The sequence below is a fragment of the Kryptolebias marmoratus genome, linkage group LG3 (genome assembly GCF_001649575.2).
Source record: "Kryptolebias marmoratus isolate JLee-2015 linkage group LG3, ASM164957v2, whole genome shotgun sequence".
NCBI classification, from domain to species: Eukaryota; Metazoa; Chordata; class Actinopteri; order Cyprinodontiformes; family Rivulidae; genus Kryptolebias; species Kryptolebias marmoratus.
The window spans coordinates 26,790,659-26,818,596 of record NC_051432.1 but is presented as its reverse complement, the minus strand read 5'-3'; the positions used below and the strand labels follow the sequence as shown (position 1 = coordinate 26,818,596).

General features: G+C 37.7%; 1 protein-coding gene across 2 annotated transcripts; it reads right to left on the bottom strand.

Moving 5' to 3' along the window:
- Positions 1–616: 616 nt before the first annotated feature.
- On the bottom strand, positions 617–24,341 carry cabp2a (calcium binding protein 2a). 2 transcript variants are annotated; one of them, XM_017432421.3, is made up of 7 exons: positions 23,833–24,341; positions 22,967–23,149; positions 3,447–3,477; positions 2,237–2,371; positions 1,982–2,091; positions 1,757–1,904; positions 617–1,222 (listed from the first exon to the last, which is right to left on the bottom strand). In XM_017432421.3, exons 1-7 carry the CDS (start codon positions 24,091–24,093, stop codon positions 1,197–1,199), a joined length of 894 nt encoding a protein of 297 aa, XP_017287910.1. In that variant the 5' UTR covers positions 24,094–24,341; the 3' UTR covers positions 617–1,196. The 2 variants fall into 2 exon arrangements, with proteins under 2 accessions (XP_017287910.1, XP_017287912.1); XM_017432423.3 differs by lacking the exons at positions 22,967–23,149; positions 23,833–24,341 and adding exons at positions 6,885–7,112; positions 8,492–8,922.
- Positions 24,342–27,938: the final 3,597 nt, after the last annotated feature.

Below are 27,938 nucleotides of genomic sequence, written 5' to 3'. Positions count from 1 at the left end.
AAAGATTCAGAGTTTTTTAGTTTTAGTGAATGAGTCAAAGAGTGTATTTCTATAAGTCAAATATTTTACAACTGAGACTTTTTACACTCTTTTAAAGACTTTATATTTTGCACAAACAAGAGGAAGGTGGTACAGAGGAATAGTGGTTAAGCTGTTGCCTCACAGTAGGAAGGTCGCAGGTTCACTTCCTGGCTGGGCGGAGTGTGCATGTTCTCCTTGTGCAGACGTGAGTTCACTCCAGGTACTCCAGTTTCCTCCCACAGACCAAAAATATGCATGTTAGGTTCGTTGGTAACTCTAAATTGTCCCTATGTGTGAGTGAGAGGGCGAATGGTTGTTTGTCTTGTTTGTCTCTATGTGTCCCTGTGATGGACTTGTGACCTGTCCAGGTGTCCCCCGCCTCTCGCACAGTGACTGCTGGAGACAGGCGCCAGCAGCCCTGCAGGAACAGGGGGGTAAAGAAAACAAACACAAACAAAGCATGTATCAAGAACCAAGAATAAATTATTAATATTTCCATTAGCAGCTGCAGCAGTGAACAATTCATTGTTATAAAACAATAATAAAAATGGATGTGCTCACATTAATGATATTATAAAAAGTAAAAATCCACAAATGAAGAAAAAAAAGTTATTTATTGCATGAGTGCATGTGAGTTTGTACAGTTGAGTATACACATAATATCAATAATAATAATAGCTTATTAACAAAGTATTTGCTGTCTGTTCATATTTAATTATCACACATTAACAACCAACAACTGCATTCAAGTTTAACATGTAAAAATTAATAAAATAACAATAATACAATTTAAAACCAGACTAAAGTTGGAAAATATAATTAGCTGGAAATTTACACAATTTGTTGCAAATTTAAAAACTAACAGGAAAATAAATGTAAATACAGATTTACAGTATAATTCAGTGCAGATTTTAACTTTTAAATGTTTCATTTTGCGTATTTTCATTTGTTCACATTTGAGTTCATCTCACGATACCACGCCACTGAAGTCTTTAATAAATAATCTCTTATCACGCACATTTTTTTTTTACAATTCTGAGAAAATAAAGGGACTCTAATACCTGAGAGGTGATGGAGGTACAGTAAATGAAAAAATACAGACACCGGGGAGCTTTTTTACATTAGAAAAGATCTTTAACAGTTCTCAGTCTGCTGCAGTGAGGTTTGCTGACGAGTCAGCGAGACATCATTCGCACAAACTCTGTGGAAAAAGGAAAATCATTTCACGTTATCAAGATGTCCCAGAAAATACCCCGACAAGCTTCCAGCTGATAAAGAATGAACAAAGTTCTCCGTTTATCTCGTGCATGTGAATGCTTAAGACGAAGGATTGAATCAAAGACTAGATTTTTTCAGCAAACTAGAGCAAAAACAAAGACAAACAAAACTAAAACACTGTTATGTTTAAATATTAAGCATGCGGTTGCCAGTTTACATGAGGAATAAGTGCCTGTTGATAATGTTAGGAGTTAATATTATAATGTCACAGTTTTATCTTGTTTTTGGAACCAGAATGTCTGCCGTCATAAAAACATGCGTATCTGTGAAACGGCGTCTATTAATACGTGCAGCGTGTGAACATTGTTGTGGTAATTATATCAGGCTGACGTCAGAAAGAAAATCACGAGTTTCAGGTCTGATCCATACTGTGAGACTGTCCAGTCACGGACAACAGTTCATTAAATCTGCCTGAAGGAAAATCATTCCAGAGAAAGTATTTTTGATGATTGCTAACCTTCAAAGTCCACCTGTCCGTCTCCGTTGAGGTCGATGTCTCGCAGGATCTCATCGATCTCACGGTGGTTCAGCTGCTCCCCCATTAGCTTCTTCATGGCTTCTTTTAGCTCCCCAAGGCTGATCTGACCATCGCCATCGGAGTCAAACTTAGAGGAAAAATAGTTCTGGTATAAAATAAAATAAATAAAAAGGTGTGAATTTAAGTACTATAAGTAATGCAAACCTCTCTGAAGGCGTCCCTTAACTCTTTGACTCCGATCATATCTGCAGTCTCGGCGAGCATTTTGGGACCCATCAGCTCCACAAAGTCCTCAAAGTCCACTCTGCCACCACCTAAAATAAGCCAGCAAAGAGACGGTGATATTTGGAGTATATTCTTTAAAGAATCTTATATTGAGGGTGATAAATGGAACCACTTTGGGCCATCTGACAATCATCAGGCAGGTGTTTTCTCTGTGTTTGTGTTTAATGGACTCACAGATCTGCTGGCTGAGCTCGATGAGTTCCATCTCAGTCGGCATGTATCCCATAGTCCTCATGCACTCGCCCAGGTCCTTGTAGCTGATGAAGCCATCTTTGTCTTTGTCAAACTCCCTGAAGGCCTCACGCAGTTCTGCAGAGAGGAAAAACACGATGAAAAATGGAAATTGGCCGGAGAAACCTGCTGTTGGCAGGAAGCGTAAGAACATAAAATCTGTTTATTACAAGTTTTCTGTTGGAAATGAGGATATTTACTGTGATAACTGCTACAGTCAGAGTGTTTTTAAGCTGCTCATGCTAGTGGCCCTGAATTGGATCCCATGTGGATGAGCACACAAGATAGTTTTAAATTCAGATTTACTGGCTTCACCTAAATGACTTAATATTTACTTGTTGCAACAATCTGTAAAACAAAAATCATGTCAACCAGCTTGAAGGATATATGAGTCTCTAAACTACATAGTCTGCAAATTGTCATAAAAAAACCTATTTCAACTTTTTTATAATTGTACAATTTTGGATAAATTTATGAAACACACAGTTTGCTTTTGCACAAACCTTCAGATGTTGCAGCAGTGATGTTTCAAAACAACAAAAATAAAACTTAAAAACTTAAAATATAAAAAATTGGTTTGTTTCACAGTTTCTCCAGTCAGCATCCATGAAATTAATAAAAGATAAACAAATGAAATAAATAAATTAATTAAAGTTTACTATAAGACTATAAGTCTTAGAATGTAAAAACATTAAACTAAATGCTTGTTGCCCTCCTTTAAATACATTATTACCATAAATACAAGTGATTGTTTTACTTAAATCTTCCCCGTATTTGTGTTGGATACAGTCAAACTATAGTTTAAATATAATCAACTCAAGACTTACTAAGTAAATGATTCCCCTAAAAGTTAAATAATGTGTCAGTTGGTTCAAAATCCTTTTTTTAATGTGCAGAAAACTTTGAAGCAGACTTAAGGATTATGAGGATTTGAAGAGTGCTTAAAGTGTGAAAATTTATATTTTGCTTTGAAAAATAATCCCCTCTTTTGAGCTTACACAGAAGAATTAAAAATAAAAGAAATTTTCATATATTTAAAGAAGTGACGTGTTGAATAAACTGAAATTTTTAGCAGGACGTTTGAAACAGAAGCTATTCAGGGAGGAGACGGAACAAAAAAAAGGTTTGGATCAGAATTATGATATTTCCATACCTTCCATTTCCTCTGGTCGCAGATCTCTGTCCTGTGTGGAGAGGAGAAAAAACGTGAACAAAGAAGAAAAAAACAACATTTATGCTTCATATTATATCTCATTGACAAAACCAAAAATCTGGAAACACTTTAGCCTCCTGTGTTTCTGCTTTTTCCACCTTTTTTCATTCCTATGAAGCTTTAGTTCATCCATGTGTGCACCTATAACAGGATTATGGGGTTTTTGATCTGACTGACCCTTTCAGCCTTTTTGAGCTCAACTGCAGAAAAAAATCACGCTGTGAATATGCTCCACATTAAGCAAAAACTGCCAGATGCACAAAAACTTGATTATCTTTGCTGGATATCATGTTCACACATGTGCAATAAAGCTGATGGTTAAAGCTGACACTGTTCTGAGGAACCAAAGAACCAAATCTTTACAATCAGAGGTGGTTCCAGGGGGTGGCACGGGGTGGCAGCTGCCACTGTAAAAAAATATCTTGCCACCCGAGCAGACATCCTATTAGTAGGATAGTTTATATCATTTTGTACATTTTGTGCAACACAGAAAGTCAATAACATTTGCACAAATGGCCCGGGATTTTTCACCAGTGGAGGAAACAGTTTCAGGACCTCCTGATTGTCAACTAAATCCTGGTGCAGTCCTGAGAGGTACCACGACTCAGAAAAACTGTCTAAAAAACATAAATTTTACTGTATTTATTCCTTCTTTTGTTCTTTTAAATATTGACTGAGGTTGGCCCTCAAACGGAACCAGATTTTTGTGAAAATGTCCTGTACACCTACTTGTACACCGAGTACCTCTGTTTGCTGAGATGGTTTCAAGGGAAAAATGATTTGAATTTCTTAAAAATTACATTAAAAACAAAATCCAGAAGTCTGTGGGTGTGTTTGTGTAAATACAAAATGAAAATGAATCTGTGAAAAAATGAAGTTGATGACAAACAATGCTTGGAAAAGTGCTTTATGTCATTTTGTGTAATTCATCTGCATGGAATTTAGTCTTAAAGTAAACTCTTCCTGCAACAATAAACTCTGCCCCTCCGCTGGAACGTCATGACCCACTTTTGTCACACCAAGAAAAAAATAAATAAAAATTATAATGGCTAGATCTGTCACTGTTTACAATGATCTTTGCAAAATCCTAAAAAGAGCAATCAGTGAGTCAAAAATCAGTTCATCTCATAAAAATGTCTAATAAGTGACTCTAAGGAGCAACGCCGAGTTAAAAGATAAAGAGAATCTGCATTTGCAGCTGACTTGGCTTCAGGCGTTGTGGATAAAAGGTTGGGGTAGGATGAGTCTGTTCACTCTTTGTTCTGCCGGGGTCACGACATCAGCATCAGGAATAATACGGGCCTGGATTAGAGAATGCTGGGGACACACTGCAGTGGCAGGGAGATTACAGCCCTAAATTGTATTACAAATCATGGAGGCTTATCGGTTTATGATTTCCCTATCTGCAGCTTATTTTCATCAGGATCTGAACTGCCGTTTGGCCGGCTTTTGTTTGAAGGGACACCTGCACAGGCCGAGCAAACACGTGAGACACCGTTTGAAATAACGTAATTACTAATTAACACTGTCAGTCTGTTTCCACCACAGATGAAACCATTCTTCTATTTTTATTGTCTGTGGACTCTGAGGGTTCCCGGCTGCATTTGAGGACTCACTAAATGGGAAAGATTTTGCTTATTAAAAGTAAAAAAAAAAAAACAACACAAAAAGAGCAAGAAACCCAAACGTGATGTGCTCTGAAAGCAGCATTTATAATTTTATCCAGGAAAAGGGTTTTAGGAAAGATTAAAAACCAGGAAAAACCTACAGAAACTAATCTCTGTCAGGGGATCTTATTACTTTCCTCCGTTTGTGAGTTCAAATAAGATCAAACGCACATTTTAAAATATATTTTCTGCAAAACACAAACAACTCAATGTGTTAAAGATGATGGAGTACTTTTTCTTTTAAGGTATTTGAATTTTCTGACCTTTTTAAGTCGACTCCTGAAAGGTTTGAATGTTTATTTGAATGCAGATATGCTGTATTTAGTTTTTTTCTCATATTTGTTTAGAAATGTGTAAAATAATAGCTTACTTATAGGTAAATACAGTATTTATTTGTACCGTAATGCCCTAATTAACATCAAGCAGTTTATTGGTTATTTAGGATCTAAGAACTAAAAAAGGCCACAAACATTTTTTAAATAATCTGTTTTAAGGCTTTTATTAGAAGCAAATTTTAATTTCTTTTCTCTTTGTTATAGCATGCCGATATTAATACACCATAATTTGATGTCTTTGAATCTCCTTTATGCTTTTGCAGCAATCTGCTTCACACAAGCAGCCCAAAATACTTGTTTTGGGGTCATTCTGCTTTAGATAATCTCTGCACATATTGCCAGAAATTGAACATTTATACTGCTACAGCTACCATTTCGTGTTGTCAGTTGAAATCTAGAAATGACTGAGGTTCACATCCTGTTTGGTTAAAGTTATAATGACCCACTGAAGGCCCACATGTAGCTCCGGAGCTGCAGGTTGCAGGTTTAAATGCTCCTGAAGTTCACCTGGTGGCTGCCTGCTGCTCGAAACAACAACAATCAAAGCAGAGCAACTTAGTAAATATACTTCTGAAATCAGCTGCGAATAGCTGCACAGTCTTGGGTAGTTACTGACTGTGTGTGGGAGTTTTGTGCAGTGAAAGTACATTTACAATAGTTTAAAAAACAAACAAACATATTTTCTCAATTAAAGTAACAACAGCCTTTATAAAACATGGTTGTACTAAATACACTAAATGCTGCTGTGTTAAAGTTCTAAAGTAAAGTTGCTCACGTTGCTTCATTGTTTCAATGTACCAAATATATTTAAAATATACTGCACTTTGTTTTGCTTAAAACTTTGGGACCAACTGTTGGAATCAACCCTGACCGCCTTTTAGCAAAATATCTCATGAACCACCAGACAAATTTTCATGAAATTCTCAGAAAGTAATAACTGAACGGATATCTCCAACTGATTAACTTCTGAAATCATCCTGATTCAAGATGGCCTCCACAGCTAAATAACATTGGCCAACACAAAAAGGACTATAACTCAATGAATTTTGGATACTGAGTTAATAATTCAACACAAACTGGCAGCTCATAAGAGCTCAGAAATCGCATAAAATTGTGCAAAATGTTGTTTGAAATGTTGTTTGAAATGTATATAATCATAAGATGATCTCAGTCTAAATGTCTGGCATGAAACAAGGAGGGCAATATACATACAGTATCTTCAAGAAATGCTAGGTTTTTAATTTAGTGAATGACTGATTTCAGTGTTTGTTTGCTCAAAGTAAAAAGAGCTGAACTATCATGACAGCTGTGGCTGTAAACTGTGTTCTTTGTCCCGTGTTAGAGGTCATACGTGTGCAGGTGAAGGCCATACATACAAGCTGGCTTTGAGCGAAGCCCTGTCTGAGGAAGATACAAGCGGGCCCCACAATGTTGTGCAGCATGTTGCAGTTCTTAACCAGAGTGCACAGGGGGTCATCAAATGGACGCTTGCTCCCTCCTTCCTCCTCCTCCTCATCCTCTGAGTCCAACTCCCCTGCACCACCCAGAGACCCCAGCATGGCAGTGGCCAACGGGGCCCCACCTTGGTTTACAGGTGATGTCTCCTTGGATGAAAGGAACCAGTCGGATTATGAAACATAAATACTCTGAAGGCGTTAACTGCAACAAAACTGGATTGGTAAATAACAAGTTAGTGCATAAATTTGGCACTCATAAAACCCAATTCTGAGGAAGCTGAGGAGTTGTGTAAAATGTAAATAAAATCAGAAAACAATGGATTTGCAAAGTTCATAAATCCATATTTTATTCATAATGGAACATAGTAAAAATATCAGCTTGTACCAACTTTTGGAAATAAAGTCATTTTGAGTTTGTGGCAGCAACACATTCCACAAAAGTTGTTTCAGGTCCATGTTTCCCTCCATGAAGCATCTCCTCTTCTTCTACCATCAGTCTGTAAACATCTGGACCTGAGGAGAGCAGCTGCTGGAGGTTTTAGAGGGAATGTTGTCCCATTCTGTCTGTAGAGGATTCTAACTGTTCAACAGTCCTGGATGGGAGCAGATGATGTTCTAAAACCTGGAGACACTTTTCTACATTGATAGAGCCTTTCCAGATGTGTAAGCTCCACTAATGCACCCCCATCCCATCAGAGAGGCAGGCTGGATGGTTTGGACCCGTCTGACCTCAGAACAGTTCTCCTCTTTGGTCCAGAGGAGACACATCTGTTCACATCTGGCTCCTTCTTTGCCTGATAGAGCTTTAAGCAGCATTTGTGGATGGCATGGTGAACTGTGTTTACAGACGATGATCTGTGGAAGTGTTCCTGAGCGGAACAGAACCAGAACCTGATCACCAACATCCAGCCTTGACCTTTGACCTGAGAGGTTTCTACAAATTCTTCACACCTTTTCAACTTATCATGAACTGTAGATGATGGGACGTCCTAAATCTTCCCAATATTCCACTGAGGAAGATTATTCTGAAAAAGTTCCACTAGCTTTAGATGGAGTCCTTGGCAGATTAGTGAACCCATCTTTATGTCTGAGAAATATTTTTATACCCCTTCTTCTTACTGACCTGTTGTTAATTAATTTAATTCATTACAAAACGATTTTTCAGCTGTTTCTTTTTTGTGTCACACAGTTTTACAGCCTTCTTGCTGCCCCAGTTCCAACTTTTTGGAGATGCGTTGCTGCCATAAAATGTAAGATAGGCTTTTCTTTTCTGTAAAAAAGTAGAATTTCTAGGTTTCATCCTCTGATATGTTAACTAGGCCCTTTTTGTGTACCAGGTTTGAAAATCATAGCATTCAGTATTTATTTACATTTTACACAACATTCCAACTTTTTCAGAATTCAGTTGTAAATTAAAATTTAAGCTATTGTTGTTTTGAGATTATATAGTAAAAGAAACTTGTAAATTGCCTGCTAACTGTAAAATTATCCTAATTCCTCAACAGTTTGTTTAATTTCTTCCTTACCTTTTTCCTTTTACTGTCCTTTTTAGAAGCCTTGTTGACGTTTCCCATCCCCTGCAGCCCACCCTGTCTCCTCCCCACCTCCCCTTCTTCCTCGGTGGTCCCAACACTTTTCCCCAGGTTTCTCCTCTTCCTTTCCTGTTCCTCTGCTCAAACGTCACATAAAACTCCCAAATCCATCCTGGATCCAGTGCATCCCACGCAAGAGGCAGCACCTTCAAATACCCAGAGGGAAACGCTAAATGTGTCCTTTTGCTCCGTCCCCACCAAACACCCCTCCTCTCAGGACATGTGGTCCTGCTCGTCCACTGAGAAGGAAAGCAGGTATATGATGATACATTAATTCCTAAACTGCGGGGCTGTCCTGGCGAGCCGGGAGAGGTTTGGTGTGATATTGTGGAGTGAACAGGCTGAAGGAGATTGACGGGGCGGGTGGGGTCATATCTGGGCTGAAACAACTTGCTGCTGCCAGACTCTGGCTCTGATTGCAGGACTCAACCATTTCCCCCTCCCTTTCTATCTCCCTCTCCCTCTTTCTTTCTCACACACTCCTGATTATCTGTCACCCACCAAGTCATTTCTTGAATTTAGACCAACTAAACCTAATCCTGCCCCACCCACTGTTCCCTCTCTGCCTCTCAAACATCGACTTTATGGCCTCAAAATGACCATTCTGGCAGAACTCGGAGGGTTTCTGTGTTTGTGTGTATGAGATGAAAAGGGGGAGGGGATGGGAGAATTATGGATGGAGAGTCGGCTGCCAGTTTAATCCGTGGAATTTCAGATTAGAGCGTAAGAGCCGTGCTGACAGGCGATGAGAGTAATGAGGCAGCAAATAGAAGAAATGCAGACAGACCCTTTTTAAGGCTCATAAAAAGAAGAATAACTGAATTTATATGAATGATATAATAAAAACTAACTATAAACAGATAAGCTTTTAGTAATAATTTCCAACATAATCTATTTTTAATATAAAAAGTGGTTGATGTTTAAACTTAAAGAGATAGTTATATTTGTAAGGTGAATGAGGTCGATATAAAGGGATTTATTTTCTGTAAATTCACAGATAGGTGACTAAAAAGTAAAACAAACAAATAAAAAAATCACCTACAAGTTATATTTACTGTTAACCTTTGTTGATTTTAAGAACTGAAGGGTTAGTAATGATATTTTTCCTCATGCTGAAGATAAATCGATTGCAAAGCCTCTTGATCAGCACAGGCTGCATGGTAGTGTGGTGGTTTGGATTTTTGCTCCACAATCAGAAAATTTCTAGTTCCAAGTTTTCATTTTATCTCTGGACCTGAACAGGTTCACTCCAGCATCTTTCCAGAATCCCAACACCCACATGTGATCTTAACTGGGAATTTAAAATTGACTTTAAGGGTTTATGATCGTTTCCAACACGCAAACATTCATACTAGAGCAAAAAAGGACATTTGTTGTGGAGAATGGAAAATTTTTTCCTAAATGAAAAGAAAAAGGTGCAGAGCCGGGTCTCTGTGGGGATAATCTGGAATGACAAAGCTTCTTTTGAGACATTTCATGTGCACTGATTGTGTTTTTGTTTGTAGGAAGAAAATATTTACTTAAAATATTTGAGAAATGATTTTGCTCTTTATACTGTTTAATTCCAGTCTCACCTTTTCGATAAACAATCCTACCACCAACACAAACAGCTTTTGGTGTGCTTGAATAATCTTAAATGTGGAATAAAATCTTTTTAATCTGCAATATGATGATTTAAAAGCACTCTCAGTGCTGTGACTCCAGCTGTGTTGTTCCAATAAGACTGAGTGGGAGTTTCTGATAAGTTTAAATCAAAAAATGTGTAAAATGTTTGCACCAGTGAGTGTCCTCTTTTTTCACAAAACAATAACTCAATTAACAATTCAATTAAGTTTTATCTCATAGAAATGTTTTATGTGGTAAAGACTTTGTTTTCTGTGGTTTATAAAATCATACTTTTAATGATTGCTGAAGTTTCTTGCCTGTTGGAAACACAGGATTTTGTTTTAGTTAAATGAATACGGTTAAAAATATACATGAAACTTTGACATGTAAACATCTGTTTTGTATTGTTTACACTGCCTGGATTTATACAAATGTAACTTGTAAATTATTTTACCTCATGATTATTTAACATGGAGGAAAATGAAAATAAAACTATCTTTCAAATAAGAGAAATACTTATGTCAAGGTTTTACAGATAAGAGTTTCGTTAACTGTTGATGTTCGGATGGAGGTCAAAAACTGCAAAGAACTGAAGTGACCTTGCTTGGAGTCAAAATGTCCACCAGAGTTATGAAAACATGTCCATCTGTGAAGATAATGTCTGTTCAAGAGGCTAATCTTGTCCTAGTTTTGTCATTGAGATAACTAGGTTAATATAAGTAATATATTTGTGACTCAGAGAGAGAAAACCTGATTGTGAGGCTCTCTGAAGTATGTAAAACTCTCAGCTGTCACTCTTTGAGTCCTTTGTTTAATTATAAAATAAAATACCCACAACGGAGGCAGTTTTTCACGAGCAGCAACAAAAAAGCACTTTCAGTTATATTTGTAAAAGTCACCTGATGAAGCTTTATATCTAACAGTCGATCCTGGACCAAATTCTTACTCTTGATTTCTAGTTTCTTCCTTGATTCACTTTGATTTTTATCCTTTTTATGTCTGTTTCTTTGGTCTTAATTAAAGAAAGTTTATGTAAAACCACCAAAAGGTAGCAAAGAAAGATGGTGTCTTCTTACCTTCTGTCTTCTAACGTGACATAAATAAATACAACTAAAAATCAGTTTAATTTTTTCCTAAACGTTTACTTTAAAATGTCAAAAAGTTTAGATTTTCTTAAAATAAACAGGTTATCTTTAAAACACTATGCAATTAAAATATATGAGAATACTCATATCTGATGCATACTTCAATAATTTCACTCCAAAACGTATGAGACGTATGTATAATAATATTTGTACTAATCTATCAAATATAAGAGCTGTTATAATCTACTGTGTGTGTAAGTGTGTGTATGTTGTACACTGATGTGTGTTTTGTTAAGACTCATGCCGTGTGTGTGCCAGAGATTAACACGAGTAAGACTGCAGCACTAATCCTCTGGACAGTTTAGAGGAAATAGCACATTTTCTGTTCACCAACAGTCACTTCTGTTTCAGCTCTTTTTATTTCACTTTACATATTAGATCCCTTTTGGCCATTTTTGGTGCTACACCTCTGGAGTTGTAACTAACAACAGATCTCCACACAGTTTCCGTTTTATGTATTTTGCAGAAATATTATTTAAGAGTAGGTTTTGTAAAGTTTTACCTCAGTCTGACCAGCAGAGGGCAGCAAAGGTCAGCCTTTTCACAGCTGAAGGATGAACATGTACTAAGTTGTAGTTCTCATGCATGGCCACCAGGTGTCAGTGTCCTGTCTTTCTTGAATGCACCAGTCCAATATATGAACGGGACAAGGCAGACAATGTGAATGTGTTAATCTGACGTCAAACATGGTGCTTTAAATCACCAAGTCAGTCTGTCTGTGCAGGGGGACAGAGATTTCTAAGAACACAAGAGAATTACAGAGAACAAAAAATCTTTTCAGCAGAGAGAACAAAAAAAATAATGAGAAGACATGAAAGGATTTGAATCAATGAAACCTTAGTTATGTAATAGTATGTTCCTAGACCACTGATCTGCCTGGAAATTGATAAAAAAAACTGAAACCACAGTAACCTCAGGGCTTTCCCAGCTTTGTTCTCACTTACTTTCAGTTATACTGGAGCAATGACTTTAAGTTACACAGGGCCAATTCTGAAAAAGGGCGGCATGTTGTTTAAAATAAAAGATGGGCAAAGGTTTCAAAAAACTGCATCTAAAACTACTGAACATTTGCAGAATAAAGTTCCTCAGCTAAACATTGGGAGGATTTAAACTTCCCATTATCTACTGTCCATAATATCATCAAAAGATGTGAAGAATCTACAGAAAACTCTGAGGTCAAAGGTCAAGGCTGGATGTTGGGGATCTTCTGGCCTTTATTAAAACCAGGTTCTGGTTCTGTTCTGCTCAGGAACATTTCCACAGAGCGTCGTCTGTAAACACAGCTCACCGTGGCGTCCACAAATGCTGCTTAAAGCTCTATCAGGCAAAGAAGAAGCCAGATGTGAACACCATCCAGAAACACTGCCGTCTTCTCTGGACCAAAGAGGAGAACTGTTCTGAGGTCAGACAGGTCCAAACCATCCAGTCTGCCTCTCTGATGGTATGGGGGTGCATTAATGCCTCTGGCATGGGGCAGCTTACACATCTGGAAAGGTACCATCAAAGTAGAAAAGTAACTACAGGTTTTAGAACAACATCTGCTCCCATCCAGGACTGTTGAACAGCTAGAATCCTCTACAGACAGGATGGAACAACATTCAACAGCTGCTCTCCTCAGGTTCAGATGTTTACAGACTGATGATAGGAGAAGAGGAGATGCTTCACTGAGGGAAACATGGTCCTGACTCAACATTCTTAAATTGTGTTATTGGTACAAAACTCAAAATGTTTGTCTTCTGTGGACCAAAGCTCATTTAAAATGGAATGAGGCAAAAATCATAAACAAGTGAGAAACTTGCTTTGTCCCTCTGAAAAACAAAACAAAAAAGGACCTACAAGCATGGGCAACAGCTTGGCTTGAACACAAAGCTTTTCAGTCAGAAAAGCCAAAACAAAGCAGCTGGGTGAGAATTTGGGCTCCATCCCTCAACAACAGTAACAGATGCCTAAAAAACATGGACAGAAGATTGACCAACAGAAAACCCAGAGCTGGGGCAGAAAATAAATAAATAAAAAAATACATGATGGACAATTTCCAAAAGTCAGGATTTTACATGTCATGTGATGCTAATAGCTTTTCTGTAGTTCGGGTCAATCATTTTGGCTGAGATTGTTTGTGTTCATATGAAAAGCACGCTGACACACAAACATACATTTACTGTTTATACCAACCAAACAAAGCCATCTCTAAATTAAACCATGAAGACTCCTCATTCTATTAGTAATAACAACAGAAAACTGAAGGTTAGGAATCATAATCAAATTTAGTCTCGGAGCTCATGTAGCAGCCTGCACAGAATCCCCGTCTCAATCAGCATCTCATTTAAGGCTGGAAATATAATCCTGGTGCATTAAAGACTGATGAGAACACTTTTAACTGATGTGCACTGATCCTGTTTGATGTCAGTACTCTAAAAGCAGCATAAAGAGCTCATCTCTTCATTCAGTCTTTGGGAACAGTTTAACATCCATTCACATAATCAGCAACCTTCTGCAGAGCCACGACCTCCGCTCATTAAGGCTGTCAGGCTATAAGCATTGAAGCAGTCGCCACCTTATCCTGTTCTATCCTGTATTTCATTGTGCAGCTTTGAAACAAGATATGCAAATTACACTGCAAAATGTGTGTTTTGATCGGGAATATTGGGCTGTGACTGTCGGTTGTGGTTCATTACACAACACAGACATAAACTGCAAAGGAATAGATAATGAGATTAATGGGAATTTGACGAAACCCGTGAGAAAACTCAGTCCTATTTTGAACTCAGGAGCTCAGACGTGCTTCACAGCAGAAAGATCATTCAAAGTTTAAGCAAGTCACAAAAACTTGGACTTTATATGCCCAAACTGGCATTTTTAATATCTCTTTATGGTTCTTACACAGTCACAGTTTAAGATTCATGATTTTTACAGAATTCTGACAGTTGATGATGTCACAAACTAACTTTCAAAAATCTCAAAACTTTTAAAATCCTTTTGAAACAAACTCATATTACTCCCATAACTTGTTTTAATACATCTACAAATTATAGGTCAAAGTGTAAGTATTTTTGTCCTCGTTCACCCAGTGTGTCTCTAACTGCTGTAAGACTTTTCTCTCAGATCCTCCTAGAAAGTAGAGTGCTTACCCAGGCCTTAATTGACCACCATGCTGTTATTCAGCTCTGGCTTTTCTTTTAACACTGTAAGGGAAGGATATTTTATCTTATCTTATCATAGCACGCACATAAAACAGTATAGACAAATAAAAATGGACGTGTGACAGTCAGATTCTTCTGCCATACGAGGTTAAAGAGTTTAAGCTCTTTCTTATAGTTTTTGCACAGCAACTGTTTGTTTAAAGCTTATTTTTTTGCTTTTGTCCACCTCTCATTAACGTGGCAGTCAGGGAGTGAGAGATACAAGTGTGTGGTCATGGTGACCATAATGAGGTACTGTCAGCAGCTTTCGTATTTTTTGCTTATGGTTCTATTTACACTTCTTATACAATTTACACATTTTTTACGGTCAGTATGCTGTAAATACAGGGATATTTCATAATATGGCCCAGTTCTGTAGGTACCAGGTACACATTAGGTATTAAGTAAGTTCCAGTTACGTACTGGGTCTCATTATGAGTTGATCTTAGCTTCTTATATTTGTAACTAATCATTGTTTAAAGTCAAATTTGCTTTGCAGCCTTTGGATCAAAATGACCCTTGAAGCTTAAAAACGGATTCCTCTGAGGTCATTTTGACCCGTTGACAGCAGGAGGGTTATTTAAGACAAAACTAGTAATATTTTTAATTTATTAATTTGTTTAGCTTCTTTTTAATAGAAATAAAACGAGATCCCCTTCAAAGAAACAGAGTTAAACAGCAAACGTGTTACAAACTACCATTAAACAGACATGAACATACAGGAGATTAAAATCACACTATCTGTGTCAACAGTTGCTGCTTTAGTCAATAAAGGATTTTCATTTAACCTGACATCATTTTATTTTTTTACTTGAACCACACAGAGCTGTCTGGATTGTCCCACATTCCCTGCTCTCATTCTCGCCCACCTACTCGCTATCAAACAGAGGATAATGCCTTTTGCACCTGTCCAGACTTTGTTGTTGCATTTTCACGTGACGTAAAGGTTAGATTTGAGTTCCTTTTAAGGTCTCAGAGGTCCTATGGATTAGAGACTCTCCTCAGAAAATAGCATGAAGGGATAAATGTAGACTGAATGTCACAGAAAAGTCTGGATCACGTGTTCTTTATCTCTAGATCCACCAGTATGGAGAACAACTGTTGCTGCTCACAGCGTCGCAGTCATAATGGCGCATCAACTAACCCACTTTTAAATCTGTTCATGAAATCTGTTCCTGTTTTTATCGACATGCCCTGATTGCGCTGTCTGCATTTTCTACAAACATCTTTGCTGTGAAGTTTATTTAGCAAAACGTATTCATGCATTTGGAGTTTAATGTCCTGCTGTTCATAAAGTCTCTAATTAATAAAGCTTTTATTTTCTTAACTGAGTTTTCAGAAAAAAGTAAAGATGTGTTGTCTTTTGTCAAGACAAGGCTTCCATGATATGACTCCCTACTGACACTCACCTAACCAATAATTTAAACATCAGTGCATTTATTTTAATCTTAAAAGTTGCTTTTTAAATCACTTTTAATTTGTTCAAAGATGGCAAAGGAAAGGAAATTTGCAACATTGACTGCAGGCATCAGAAGGAAGTTTTTGAACTTGAAATGAGTGTGAGCTCAATCCTCTGTGCTGTATTTTGTTTCCCGACAGCTCGTCTGAGTTGTGATTGTGCTAAACCTCATCATGTTCCTTAGCTCTTTCCTCTGTAGCATAAAAACACTCATCTGCGCTCTAATCTGTCTTTACGTCGCACCCAAATCTCTTCTGTTTCTTTATGATGTTCAGCCATCAATCCCTCATCCCGGCCCGCTCTTTCTCCAGTTTCTCATTATTCTCTCCATCTGTTGTTAATCTGTACAATGAGAGCCGGGTAAAAAGAAAAAAAAAAGCCTGTGTATTTCTTCTTAGCAGGATTTTGATGAATGTTTTGACATGTTTTTAGGCAAATAGCTCAAAGGGACATCCTGAATCCGATGTCAACTACAATGACGGCTTAAGCCTTTTCGTAATTACTCTTAATCTTGCTTGCTCCTCTTTAATGTCACATGTCTAATAAAAACATGTCAGACACAACATTCTCAGTGATTGCCGGAGCAATAGGTCTTGGATTTCAAACAGAACAAAAATCAAGATTCCTTTTTGACAGCTTTAAGTTATTTTGGTAAAATGTAGTCCAGTCTGTTAGTGCTCTGTTGTAAAAAAAAAAAGAAAGACAAAGAAAGCTGAACTTAAACAAGAAAAATTAAGGTTGTAAAAACTTGGAACAGATATATGGTTAAACAGTTTGTTATGATAACAGATTTTGTGTTTTTATGCAGGAAAACAATCAAAAACCAATACTTATTTTTATCTAACGATGACTCGTTTGGCCTCAGAAGCAGCTTTGCATCCTGCACGTCCTGAGAGCGAGGATATGATGCTGACAGTCAGCTTTGGGCCTAATTTTAAGAAGTGACTTGTTCAGGTGTGTTTAAAAAACAACTTATATATACTTACTTAGATATACCTTCTATTAAATTACACAAGTAAACCTGGTGCAAAAATTCAGATATTTGAAACCCTGAAAGGTTAGAAAGTTTGTTTTGTTTTACAAATAATTTGGCACCTCTTAAGTTCATGTGCCAAATTCTGAAGTCATCTCATTTTTTTCATATTTTGCTTCCAGGAAATAAACCTTCTTCCAGTCTTGATCTCGATCAGGAATTCTCTAAGCTTTCTGAAAGTTTTTAAAAAGTTGAACTTTTCCTGCATTTTATTTTACTCATTTTCAATCCAATACCAGACCTTTTTGTTTCAGAATGTTTTCTAGTTGTGTGTTTAAGCTACTCAATTCTGACCTTCGAACCTATTCAGGCATAAAAACCGTCTCCTAAGCTCAAGAGACAAACCAGTGTTGTGTCGACACATAACAGACATCCTTTTATTTTCTTTCTCTTTCTGTCTGCTGACACTCCCCAGATCCTACTGGGGGAAACCAAAGTGTTCCCCAAGCCAGAGAGAATAAAAGATCCCTCCAGTGAGTTCTGGGTCTGCCCCTGGGTCTTCTCCCATTGGGACATGCCCGGGGAGGTGAGGGAGGTGCCCAGGAGGATCCTAAATGGATGCCTGAACCACCTCAGCTGACTCTTTATGATAAGGAGGAATTGAGGCTCTACTCCGAGCTCCCCCAGGATGGCGGAGCTCCTCACATTATCTCCAAAGCTGAGCCCATCCACCCATCCACAAATGAAGCTCATTTCAGCTGCATGTATCTGGAATCTCATTCTTTCCGACTATAGGTGAGGGTCGGAACACAGACAGACTGGGCTGCAACAATTAGTCACCATAGACAATGACAAAAAGATTGTTAAATACTTTTTTTGTCGTATAAAGAGCTATTAATAGACAGCTGTGGTCATACTGATCCATGCACTGTAATCTGCTTTTGTAACTGCAATGCATGATCAGAACATCCGGGTGAAGGGTCGTCTTTATTGTTTGTCAAGACTGCACACAGTCTACTAACAAAAAAGAATGTGAGGAAAATACTGACAGCTTTAGGAGACTGATAAAAATCAAAACAGAGACATGCAAAGGTGTGAGAGTATTTCACTGAAAATTAACAAAAAGTTCAAGACAGATTGTGCAAAGCAGAGCTTGTTTTCCATGGTATAACCCCTGCAATGCACCGCACCCCCTTCCTGGAGAGGAGATGGCAACTTTAAGTACTTTAGAAGTAAAGTTAGTGTCATTTTTCCTCCTTTTAAAATAATGTTTGTACAATAAAATTTACATTGGTTTAAACAAGGTCCCATGGATGATAATTAAGCAAACATTCAGTTACGTTTGCCAACATGGCCTATTATGAGCACTAAATGAATGACAGGGAGTTTCAGATTCAGATGTTTCACAGGTTATTATTTTAATTTGCTATGGAGCGTTTTATTACATTAATGCAGAGATGGGAAATTCACAGGTGGGCAGATTAAAGCAGGTGAGGTAAAACAAGAACTGGAGCCCAGAACAGGAGGTGCACCCAAAGGAAGCAGAGAGTAACTAAAATGATTGTTGACTAGTCGGGTAATTAACAAACTTGGCCGATTAGTCAACTACCAAAATAATCAATAGGAGCAGCCCTAAAACAGACCAGTAAAACTGATAGCAGCCATAACAGTATGTATATAAATATATACATAAACATACACACTCAAAGATGTGTTAACTGAAACCTTGAGACACAGCAGATGATCAGCTGAAGGATAACACAACTCAGATCCTGTTTCAGGTCTTTGCTGTAAAACGTGACTTTCAGACAGCGATCGTCTGCTGTAGACAGTTTTTGGTTTTCTTTTTGTGGGAGACGTGAGGGAGGGAGGGTCGGGAGGTGCTTCCTGTCATTGTTCAGGTTCCTCTGTACATTGTTTCTAAAGGACATACTCCACAGTGAAGTCATGGTTGAGTACAAAGACTGCACAGAAAACTGAATGAAAAAAGCTGCTGAAGTTCAAAACAGAACCTTTGAAAGATCCTCAGAAAATTTGATGAACTGTTATTAAAAACAACATTTTAAAAGACTAAAAAAAGTCAGATTCTTTTTAAGAAAAATATAAAAGAATGATGGGTGGTTTAAAACATTTGTACAAAACTAGATGTAAAATTAGCCTAGAATGTCAAAATACTGTATATAAAAATGAATCCCATGTTACTGGTTATTCTGAACCATTAGCAGTAATATTTAATGATACTACTTTAATAATAATTTTTAAAATTAATTTTTAGAGATAATTTTACGTCTTATAGTAACAATACCCCCCAAAAGTTTGAATCTGTTGACCATTCAGTATAAATATTGTAATTTTACTTTCGTTTTTATAACCTGGACCTTTTCATAAGTCATTTAAACATTTTTCCCCCCACAGGCCGTTCATGTGATGTGTTTGCACTCAACACTGCAGCGTCATAAGTTTGGATTTGATGAGTCAGCCATCATTAAAAGTGAAGAAAATAAAAATTTCTACACAAATAAAGAGGGACAGATCCTTAGTTCTGGATCTACTAGCAAAATATAAAAACACTTAGTGGATCTTTGAATAATAGAGAAAAAATATAAAAGATTTTTCTCTATTTTATGTTATGAAGTCAGTGGATGATGACTGTGGGAGAATCTACATGCAGGACAAAAGAAGCAGGACGCTGACTGGTTTAAGATTTTAATCCAATTTATTTGAAAGAAAATAAATTGGATTAGGACCAAAAACAAAAACCAGAGCATCAAAAAACAAATATTAGAAACTGCTGCTGAAGCAACACACCTAAATGAAACCAAGAGAGGACAGGAAGCCATAAAGAAAAAACAATGAAAAGGGAACCAGAGTGTATTTATGCTGAGGGATTTAAAAGCAAACTAGGGTCAGGTGTGCTGATTTGTAAATGAGCACCAGGTGAGAGGGCAGTCTTACTGAAATCAGGACAAGGGAAAAATACAGAACATGGAACAAAATCCACAGTGATCTTAACCGAATCACAAGATTCAACACCAAAGGGTAAAATAAAGACCAAAGAATAACTCAAAAAATAATAATAAAAAACGATTTATAAACTCTAACAAGACACTGAGCAAAAATGATGCACTCGGAGGGTTCACCTTGGACAGCTTGCCAATTTATCATCAGACCAACAAAGACAAAATACAACACACACTCAACTCAAAGTCCGTTTACATTCACCAATTAGCCTAACAGGCATGTTTTTAGACTGTGTGTGGGAAACCAGAGTCTCTTGAGAAAACCCACGTCTCTGAGAGAGAACATCCCAAACCCCACATTAAAAAGGTTGCAGCTAAAATTCAAACTATGGCCTTGTCCTAACGAACACATCCCAATGCAACCCTAAATCCGCAGTTCTGAAGATTTTCAGCTTCTGACCCCCAAAACAAACAATGGCAAAGCTTTCCGACCCTAAATTCCTTGGTTAAACTACACAAACATTGAAAAAAAAGTAAATACATAAGGCCATAATGACACAAATATCTTAAACTCATATTATAGTACTTTTTTATTTATGACTATTGCTTTTATTTGTTGTAAAAAATTAAAGTAAAAATAGGCTGGTATGAATTATTTTTAAGTTGGGTTCGATTTCTGGAGATCACCTTGTGTTTTATGGTCCACAATGGGGTCCAGACCAAGAACAACTGCACCGGACTACCATCTGTAAGTGGAACTAATTTACCATGAAGCAAGTTTGAATTGAGTATTTTTGTACTTTGTCACTAAAATCTCTCATGAGCATGGTTGTTACTTGTTACAGAAGCATGGTGGAGTAGTGGTTAGAGCTGCCACCTCACAGAAAGGTCTGATATCACCTCTCATGCAGCCTGGAGCCTTTCTGTGTAGAGCTTACATGTTCTCCCCGTGCACGCATGGGTTTTCTCCAGCGAGTCCAGTTCTCTCCCACTGACCAGAAGCGTACATTTTAGGGTAATTGGTAGCTAAATTGTCACTAAGTGTGAGTGAGAGAGTAAATTGTCTCATTTGCCGTCTCATTTGTCTCTATGTGTCCCTGTGATGGGCTTGTGACCTGTCCAGGGTGTCCCCCGCCTCTCACACAGTGACTGCTGAGGATAGCTAAGGATAACTAAAAAGTGAGTTCCAAGCTTTTAAACTTTACTGAGCTGCTCCTTTTGTGCTAACCGAATTAACATGCAAATCTCACTCCCTCCCATTTATGCTGAGGGTTGAGAGATCCCCTCTGAGGAACCCAGCATATGTGGAATGACAAATATAATTACATTCAACATGCTGAACCTCAAAAATTTAATTATGATTTATTTTTTCTGGTTTACTGAAATATCAAACTCAGAAGTTTTAATTACCAACTTTATTTGGTTACGTATAACTTTAGAATGTGTTCAGTTTTTAGAAAAAGCATATAACAGGGTGCCGAGGGAGGAGCTGTGGTGTTGTATGAGGACGTCTGGAGTGGCAGAAAAGTATATTAGACTGGTACAGGACATATATGAGGACAGTGGGACAGAGGTGAGGTGAGCTGTAGGAGGGACAGATAGCTCCAGTGTGGAGGTGGGAGTGCATCAGGGATCGGCTGTGAGCCCCTTCTTGTTTGCTCTGATGATGGACAGACTAACGGATGAGGTCAGGCAGGAATCCCCGAGGACTACGATGTTTGTAGAGGACATTGTGATCTGTGGTGAGAACAGGAAACAGGTGGAAGAGAACCTGGAGAGGTGGAGATATGCACTTGAAAGACAAGGAATGAAAGTCAGCCGTAGAAACAGAGTACCTGTGTGAATGAGAGGGAGGCAGGTGGAACAGTGAGGCTACAAGGAGCAGAGGTCACAAAGGTGCAGGACTTCAAGGACTTAGAGTCCAGGAAAATGGGAAATGTGGCAAAGAGGTGAAGAAGAAAGTCCAGGCAGAACTGGAAGTGTCAGAGCTGAAGATTTTGAGGTTCTCTTTGGGAGGGACGAGGATGGACAGGATTAGGAATGAGGTCATCAGAGGTCCAGCACAGGTTGAAGGGCTAGGAGATAAAGTTAGAGAGGCCAGACTGAGAAGGTTTGGACGTGAGCAGAGGAGGGACAGTGAGTATATTGGTAGAAGGATGTTAGAGATGCAGCTGCCCGAAAAAGACAAAGAGGAGATACATGGATGCAGTTAGAGAGAAGATGGAGGGAGGACAGAGTTAGATGGATGAGGATGAGTCACTGTGGTAACGCCTGAAGAGAGAACAGCAGAAAGAAGAAGAGGAAGAAGAATGTGTGCACTCCCATGCCTCTGCTTCACTCCCTTTCCACATTCTGAAGTTTGCCAAACTTGTAAAGATGACGCACAAATCCCAGAATGACACCATGATGTGCTGAACTCCCAGTAGTTTAATAAAACATACCGGTGACAGATAAAATCAGCAGGAAAAATTAATTAAGATCATTGAACAGTTGTGTTTAATGCAAATGAAAAACTTGATGTTTTACACTATTTTGAGCTGAGGACAATCTCTGCAGTAGGACCTCTGGAAGAAATGTCAGATTGAAAGTTGCATCATCGCAAAAAAAAAAAAAAGTCCTGCCAGAGTTCAACTTTAACACTTTTAATTAAAGTTTCTCTTCTTATTAAGCTCAGATGATGTGACTCAACACAAGAGAAAACCATCAAGGCAGAAAGTCTTATATTTATTTGAAACCAAATCTGCTGAATTCCTCAGAAAAGCTGATCAGAAGCCAAATTAATCCACCATTACAGTGCTTATCTGTTCATTAACATGAGTGCAGCAGTTCAGATTTGTGCCATGTTGAACCTGATATTTATTTTATATGTTAACAGGACTGACCCGCTCAGATTACTGTCGCAGAACGCCATGTGAAAGCATCATGAGTGTATTTTTAGACGTGGCACGTATACGTTCAGCTGCCGTCTGATTAATTAAAAGCTGTGTGAGTCTTAATGGGGCTTATTTCAGTGTCAGCATGTAAACCACTCAACATAAACGTTAAAGTACCATCATGAGATGCACTGGGGTACCAGTCACTCTCCTACCTGCCCAAAGACAGAATCAACGATGGGACGCAGCTTCCTCTTGTCTCCCTCTGGCAGCCAGAGGTCTCCAGGGTCTCTATCAGGGGAGGACAAGCTCAGGGTCTTGGCTTTAGGCTTCGGTGGCCTCTTGATGCTAGCTGAACTCCATCGCCTGAATGATTCGATCTTCTTCTTGATGGAACCCTGAAGAGAGGTGTGCAAGAAGTCCAAAATCAGCTGTTAGCAAATACATCTTTCCAACATGGGCCTAAATCAGTGATCATCAAACCCATCCACAAACTACTGAAGAACAAAAACAATGGAAAAACCAAAGGATAAGTGCCGTTTGGACTGTTTAAGTGGTATTTTTTAAGGATATTTCACATGCATTTTTAAATTTTATTTTAAAACATTATTAACATCATTAAGCAACCATGCTATTATTATTACTATAATAATAATAATAATTTGTGTATTTCTTATTTCTTGATTCAAAAGTTGCTCCATAGAGTCTACTCAGAAAGTTTCTGTCCCCTGAAAAACTTTGCTGCTGATTTCTGATGTAAATAGATAAATAAACTGATTTTTATTTTACTTACTAAAGTCTATTTAAAAACTCAAATAAAACGAAACATAAAATGCTACAACAGTAGCTCACTTAATTAACTGAATCAATCAGTTTTATTTTAATTCTAAAAATTGCTATGTTTTATTGCTCTGTTTTAATAAAAAAAATGACTGCACTAGTTCAAGCCACGTGCCGCTGCTGTGCAGCATGAGGAGCCTGTCAGGGCATCATCATCAGCAATAAACATGTTACGATTATTATTATTATTATTATTATTATTATTATTATTATTATTATTATTGAAGCTGCATCCACTGACCTTCTTTACCAGCTTGCTCTCTGACACGTCCATGGACGGTGCACTTTTCATCTCAGTCATCTTTACGGTCCAGCTGGCATACACAAAGCTGTCTTCTTCCTCTCTGTGCCTTGGTCCCGTCCACTTCGCCTCTTTATCTGTTGCTGGAGCATCTGACCCTAGCTCATAATCTGAGGTATATCCCTCATTGCTGACGCTCCTCCTCTCATCCCTCGAACTCTCTCCATCTTTTCTCCCTTCTCTTGGATCTAAATCCATCATCTGTCTGACAGAATTTTGTCTCCTCTCTAATTGTTGCTGCTCTGCACACGCTCATTCACTCACATTACCACACATTAAGGTGGACCTGTTTTTAAATTTGGTCAATTTTGGACACATATATGTGTGTTTTCTTACAGAAACATGGACGTAAATATCCAGAATTTGGTATTTTACAAACGTGTGTCAGTGACAGTCAACATCTGATGTGAGCCTGACACAATTTTCTGTTCATGTATGTGACATCCCTGATAATCCCATATTTATTTCCTCGCTCGCTCTCTGATTTCATCTGCACTGTTGCTAATGTTGGCTAATCCTAAATCCACTGCTTTTTTATAGTATTTTCTATTGTTTATCATAGTTCCATGTAGGACTGTGCATTAGATGTGCACACAATCTTACAAATTTGCACAAGACAATGAGCAGTGTATCATTTTTTTTTTTTTTTTGCCATATGGATGATTTAGATAGGTGTGTCAGAAGAAATATTAAAGACTTTAGAAGTTAACTGAAAGGAGATTAGATGAAAAATAAAATGGGAGCCAAACTAAAAGGAGGATGAGTTCACAGCTGGAGCTGACATGCAGGCGTGTTGATTTATGTCTGCAGCCTAGAGAACAAATAAAAAAAAAGGTTCTAACAAAGATCCCATTGTTCCATTCATCACTAACTCCAGGTTCTTTTTTTATTCCATCTTCTTGATTTAAATTTAAATTTCTTCACTTTCAAATAAAAATGTAATAAGAAGGCATTCCTTGAAGGAATGCATATCATTTGTTGCCCTTCATACCAGAGTTTTAAACAGATCATTTTATTTTGTTGTGTAAAAACGTTTATGCTGTCAGGATAATGAAAAAGAGAACCCAAGATGGCAGGCAAATGCATAGCAGATAGGTTGAAATCTAAAAAATCTTTATTAACCACAAAACTAACGATGAAGAAGAACCTCAGGAACACAACATATATGTACAAAAAAGATCTGACCAAGATTAGGTGAACCCAAAGAGCTTCTTTAGACTGAGATGGGTGAATTATAGGCAGGTGGGCTGAATAACTGATGAAACAAAGCTGTGAAATTAAATACTGAGGGGAGCTGAGAGAAACAGGCTGAGACACGAGGAAACAAAGACAAAATAAACTAATTACAAAACAACTGAAAACCTCTGAAATAAAAAGAAATCCCTAATCAAACACTAATACAACCTTTAAAACCGACAATAGTGACACATGCATCATCTCTGTGATATCATGAGATGTCATGCTCAGAATATGTGTTGGGGATAAGTCTTAGCTATTACCACGCAAAATCTTTGGTTGATATCTGTACAACTGACTGAGTCATTTTTGGTGTTTTTAAGGGTTATTTGGCTGTTAATCAGTTGTAGATGTCCATCTTTTTATTACTTTCTGCAAATTTCATAAAAATTTGTTCAGTGGTTCATGAGATACTTTTGCAACAGACAGACAACCAAACACCCCCACACACAGACACAGATATAAAAACTATTGTCCACCTTCACCTTTCAATAAAAATTAAGTTACCAAAGTCTCTTTAGAAGTGGAGGCTTTTCAGATTTTTGATTTGTTATGCCACCTCATGTCAAAGAACTACAAACAATGTCCTTCTATGAAATGTATTCTAACATTTGCAAATAACCTACAACTCACATAAAGTCTCTACAGCTTTGGACAAAAACATGCTGTAAACGTTTCTGGCTTATGCACCTTTGGAATGGAACCAATGCCATTTCCAAGAAGTTTACAGCAGTGAACCAGTCATGCAGTGTAGGCAAAACATAGAGTAGTCATAAAATTAAAGTTTTTGATGATAGATGGGATTTATGCTGTTTTTAGTGACTCACATCATGGCTTTAGAGGTTTTGTTTCTATGGACCATATCACTTATTTATTGCCAAAAGATTTGGCAGCTTCACCAAATTTATTTCAACAGTGAAATCTGAGGATATGTGAAACTTATTGTAACAGTTAGAATGAAAGAAATATCACATGCTGCCTTTCATGCCAGATTTTTGGACTAAGATGAGCGTCGCTTTAGTCAAATCCTGAAAGTAACAGTATGTGCAGTCTCAGGTGATCCTAGTATGTTTTGGGGATGACTTTCAACTATTACCACACACAATTTTAGCTCAATATCTGTAAAATTAACTAAATTACAGAAATATTTGTGTTGGATGATGTTGATTAGCTGTCGATGCCTCCTTAAACCAGGTTGACTACCAAAGGTAATCAGTTGTAGATGTACATCCAATAATCATCTAATTACTGTTAATTTTTGTTTTGTTTTGTTTTGAAGTTATAGCCCATTTTGAGTTTTCTAAGGAGTAGAGGTTTCCCCTTTAAGAGCCTGTTTTATGCTGAGTCATGTTTTACTTTAGAAATCTGGGAGTTTTTCTTTCAAGACAGAAAAACAAAAAGCCTGAGTTCAGAGCTGTTCTGGTTCGAGTAAAAGCGAAGTAAACAATGAAAACCCACACAGCTCTGTGCCAAAAAAGAAAAAAAGCTGCTGTCTTCTTCATTCCTTACTGATTCAGCAATTTTGTGTATGTGCAAGAAGAAGAAAGACTTATTTTTAAACTTATATCTATTTAAATAAGTAAAACCTCAGACATTGCTTTGGAACTATATATCAACTGATGGTGACTGGTTCCATCTGTCCATGAAGAAATAAAGGGAAATTCTTCACATACCAATACAGAAATCAGAAGGACATCTGCTCAGAAAGGGAAATGACAGCAGTGTGTTTGAAAGGACGCTCACACACACGTACACACACACCACACACACGTACACACACACAACATGGTGAGAAGATCAACAACAACAAAAATGGTAAATAAAAAGCTGAATCAACAGGTTCTAGGATAAGCTATTAGGTTCAAATTAACTTGATGGGAGCAAATTTTGCTTCATGTCAGCAATCCTGAAATGAAAGTAAAACCAAAACTGTCTCATTTACAGTAAATGCACTGCTAGTGATGTTCCACCTCAAAACTCTCATGTTATTTTGTTTCATTTTATATTTAGTGAGGGCTGCTGAGAAGCGGGTGATAATGTAATTGCCTGTTTCTGTGTTTGTTCATTTGTCTGTCAAGTTATTAAAATATCTCATGAACCACTGGCTGGATACTACTAAAACTCTTGGAAAGTAATTACTGGACAAACATCTACAACTAATTAACTTTGAGCGTCAAACCGATTCAAGATGGCCGCTACAGCTAATCAACCTTAGCAAACAGAAAAATGTCCGTAACTCAGTCAGTTTTCCAGATACTGAACTGAATTTTGGTGTAGTAGTAGCTGACAGTTGTTCTCAACACGTGTTGAGCGCTGAAACAGATCTCAGACGATCAGTAAGCGCTCAAATTTTCAGACACCCAGAGTTTCATTAAAATCTGCCCAGTAGTTTTTCAGATATTTTGCTAACACATCATACAAACAAACACACATACAGCTGCACAGACACAAAACATTGTCACCTGTCTTTTGCCTTCTGGTGATAAATATTTGACTTTAAGCTTCTGTCACACCACACATTTGTGGATAGAATCGATATCACAGGTTACAGACAGACAGACCCGCTGATAGATGTGTTGTTGCACTTTGTTATCATTTACAGAATGATAAAAAAGTGTTTATGCTGGCAAACCTGTAAGGTCTGCAGTAGTTAAGATAAGAAACCAACATGACTAACAGTTGCATTTAGGGTTGACACCCATCCTGTAAACTGTAGAATTGCCCTTTATTTTGGCAATTAAATTTATTTAGCTATTTGTTCTGTACTTCCACAAATGTCCAATGCAGACGCCTCTCACAAACATCAAGAC

Coding starts and splice junctions, on each gene's coding strand:
- cabp2a (XM_017432421.3), bottom strand. CDS start 24,093: ATGATGGATTTAGATCCAAGAGAAGGGAGAAAAGATGGAGAGAGTTCG. Junction 23,150..23,832: donor AGAGCAAGCTGGTAAAGAAG/GTCAGTGGATGC, acceptor ACCTCTCTTCAG/GGTTCCATCAAGAAGAAGAT. Junction 2,372..3,446: donor GCGACCAGAGGAAATGGAAG/GTATGGAAATAT, acceptor TCCTCTCTGCAG/AACTGCGTGAGGCCTTCAGG.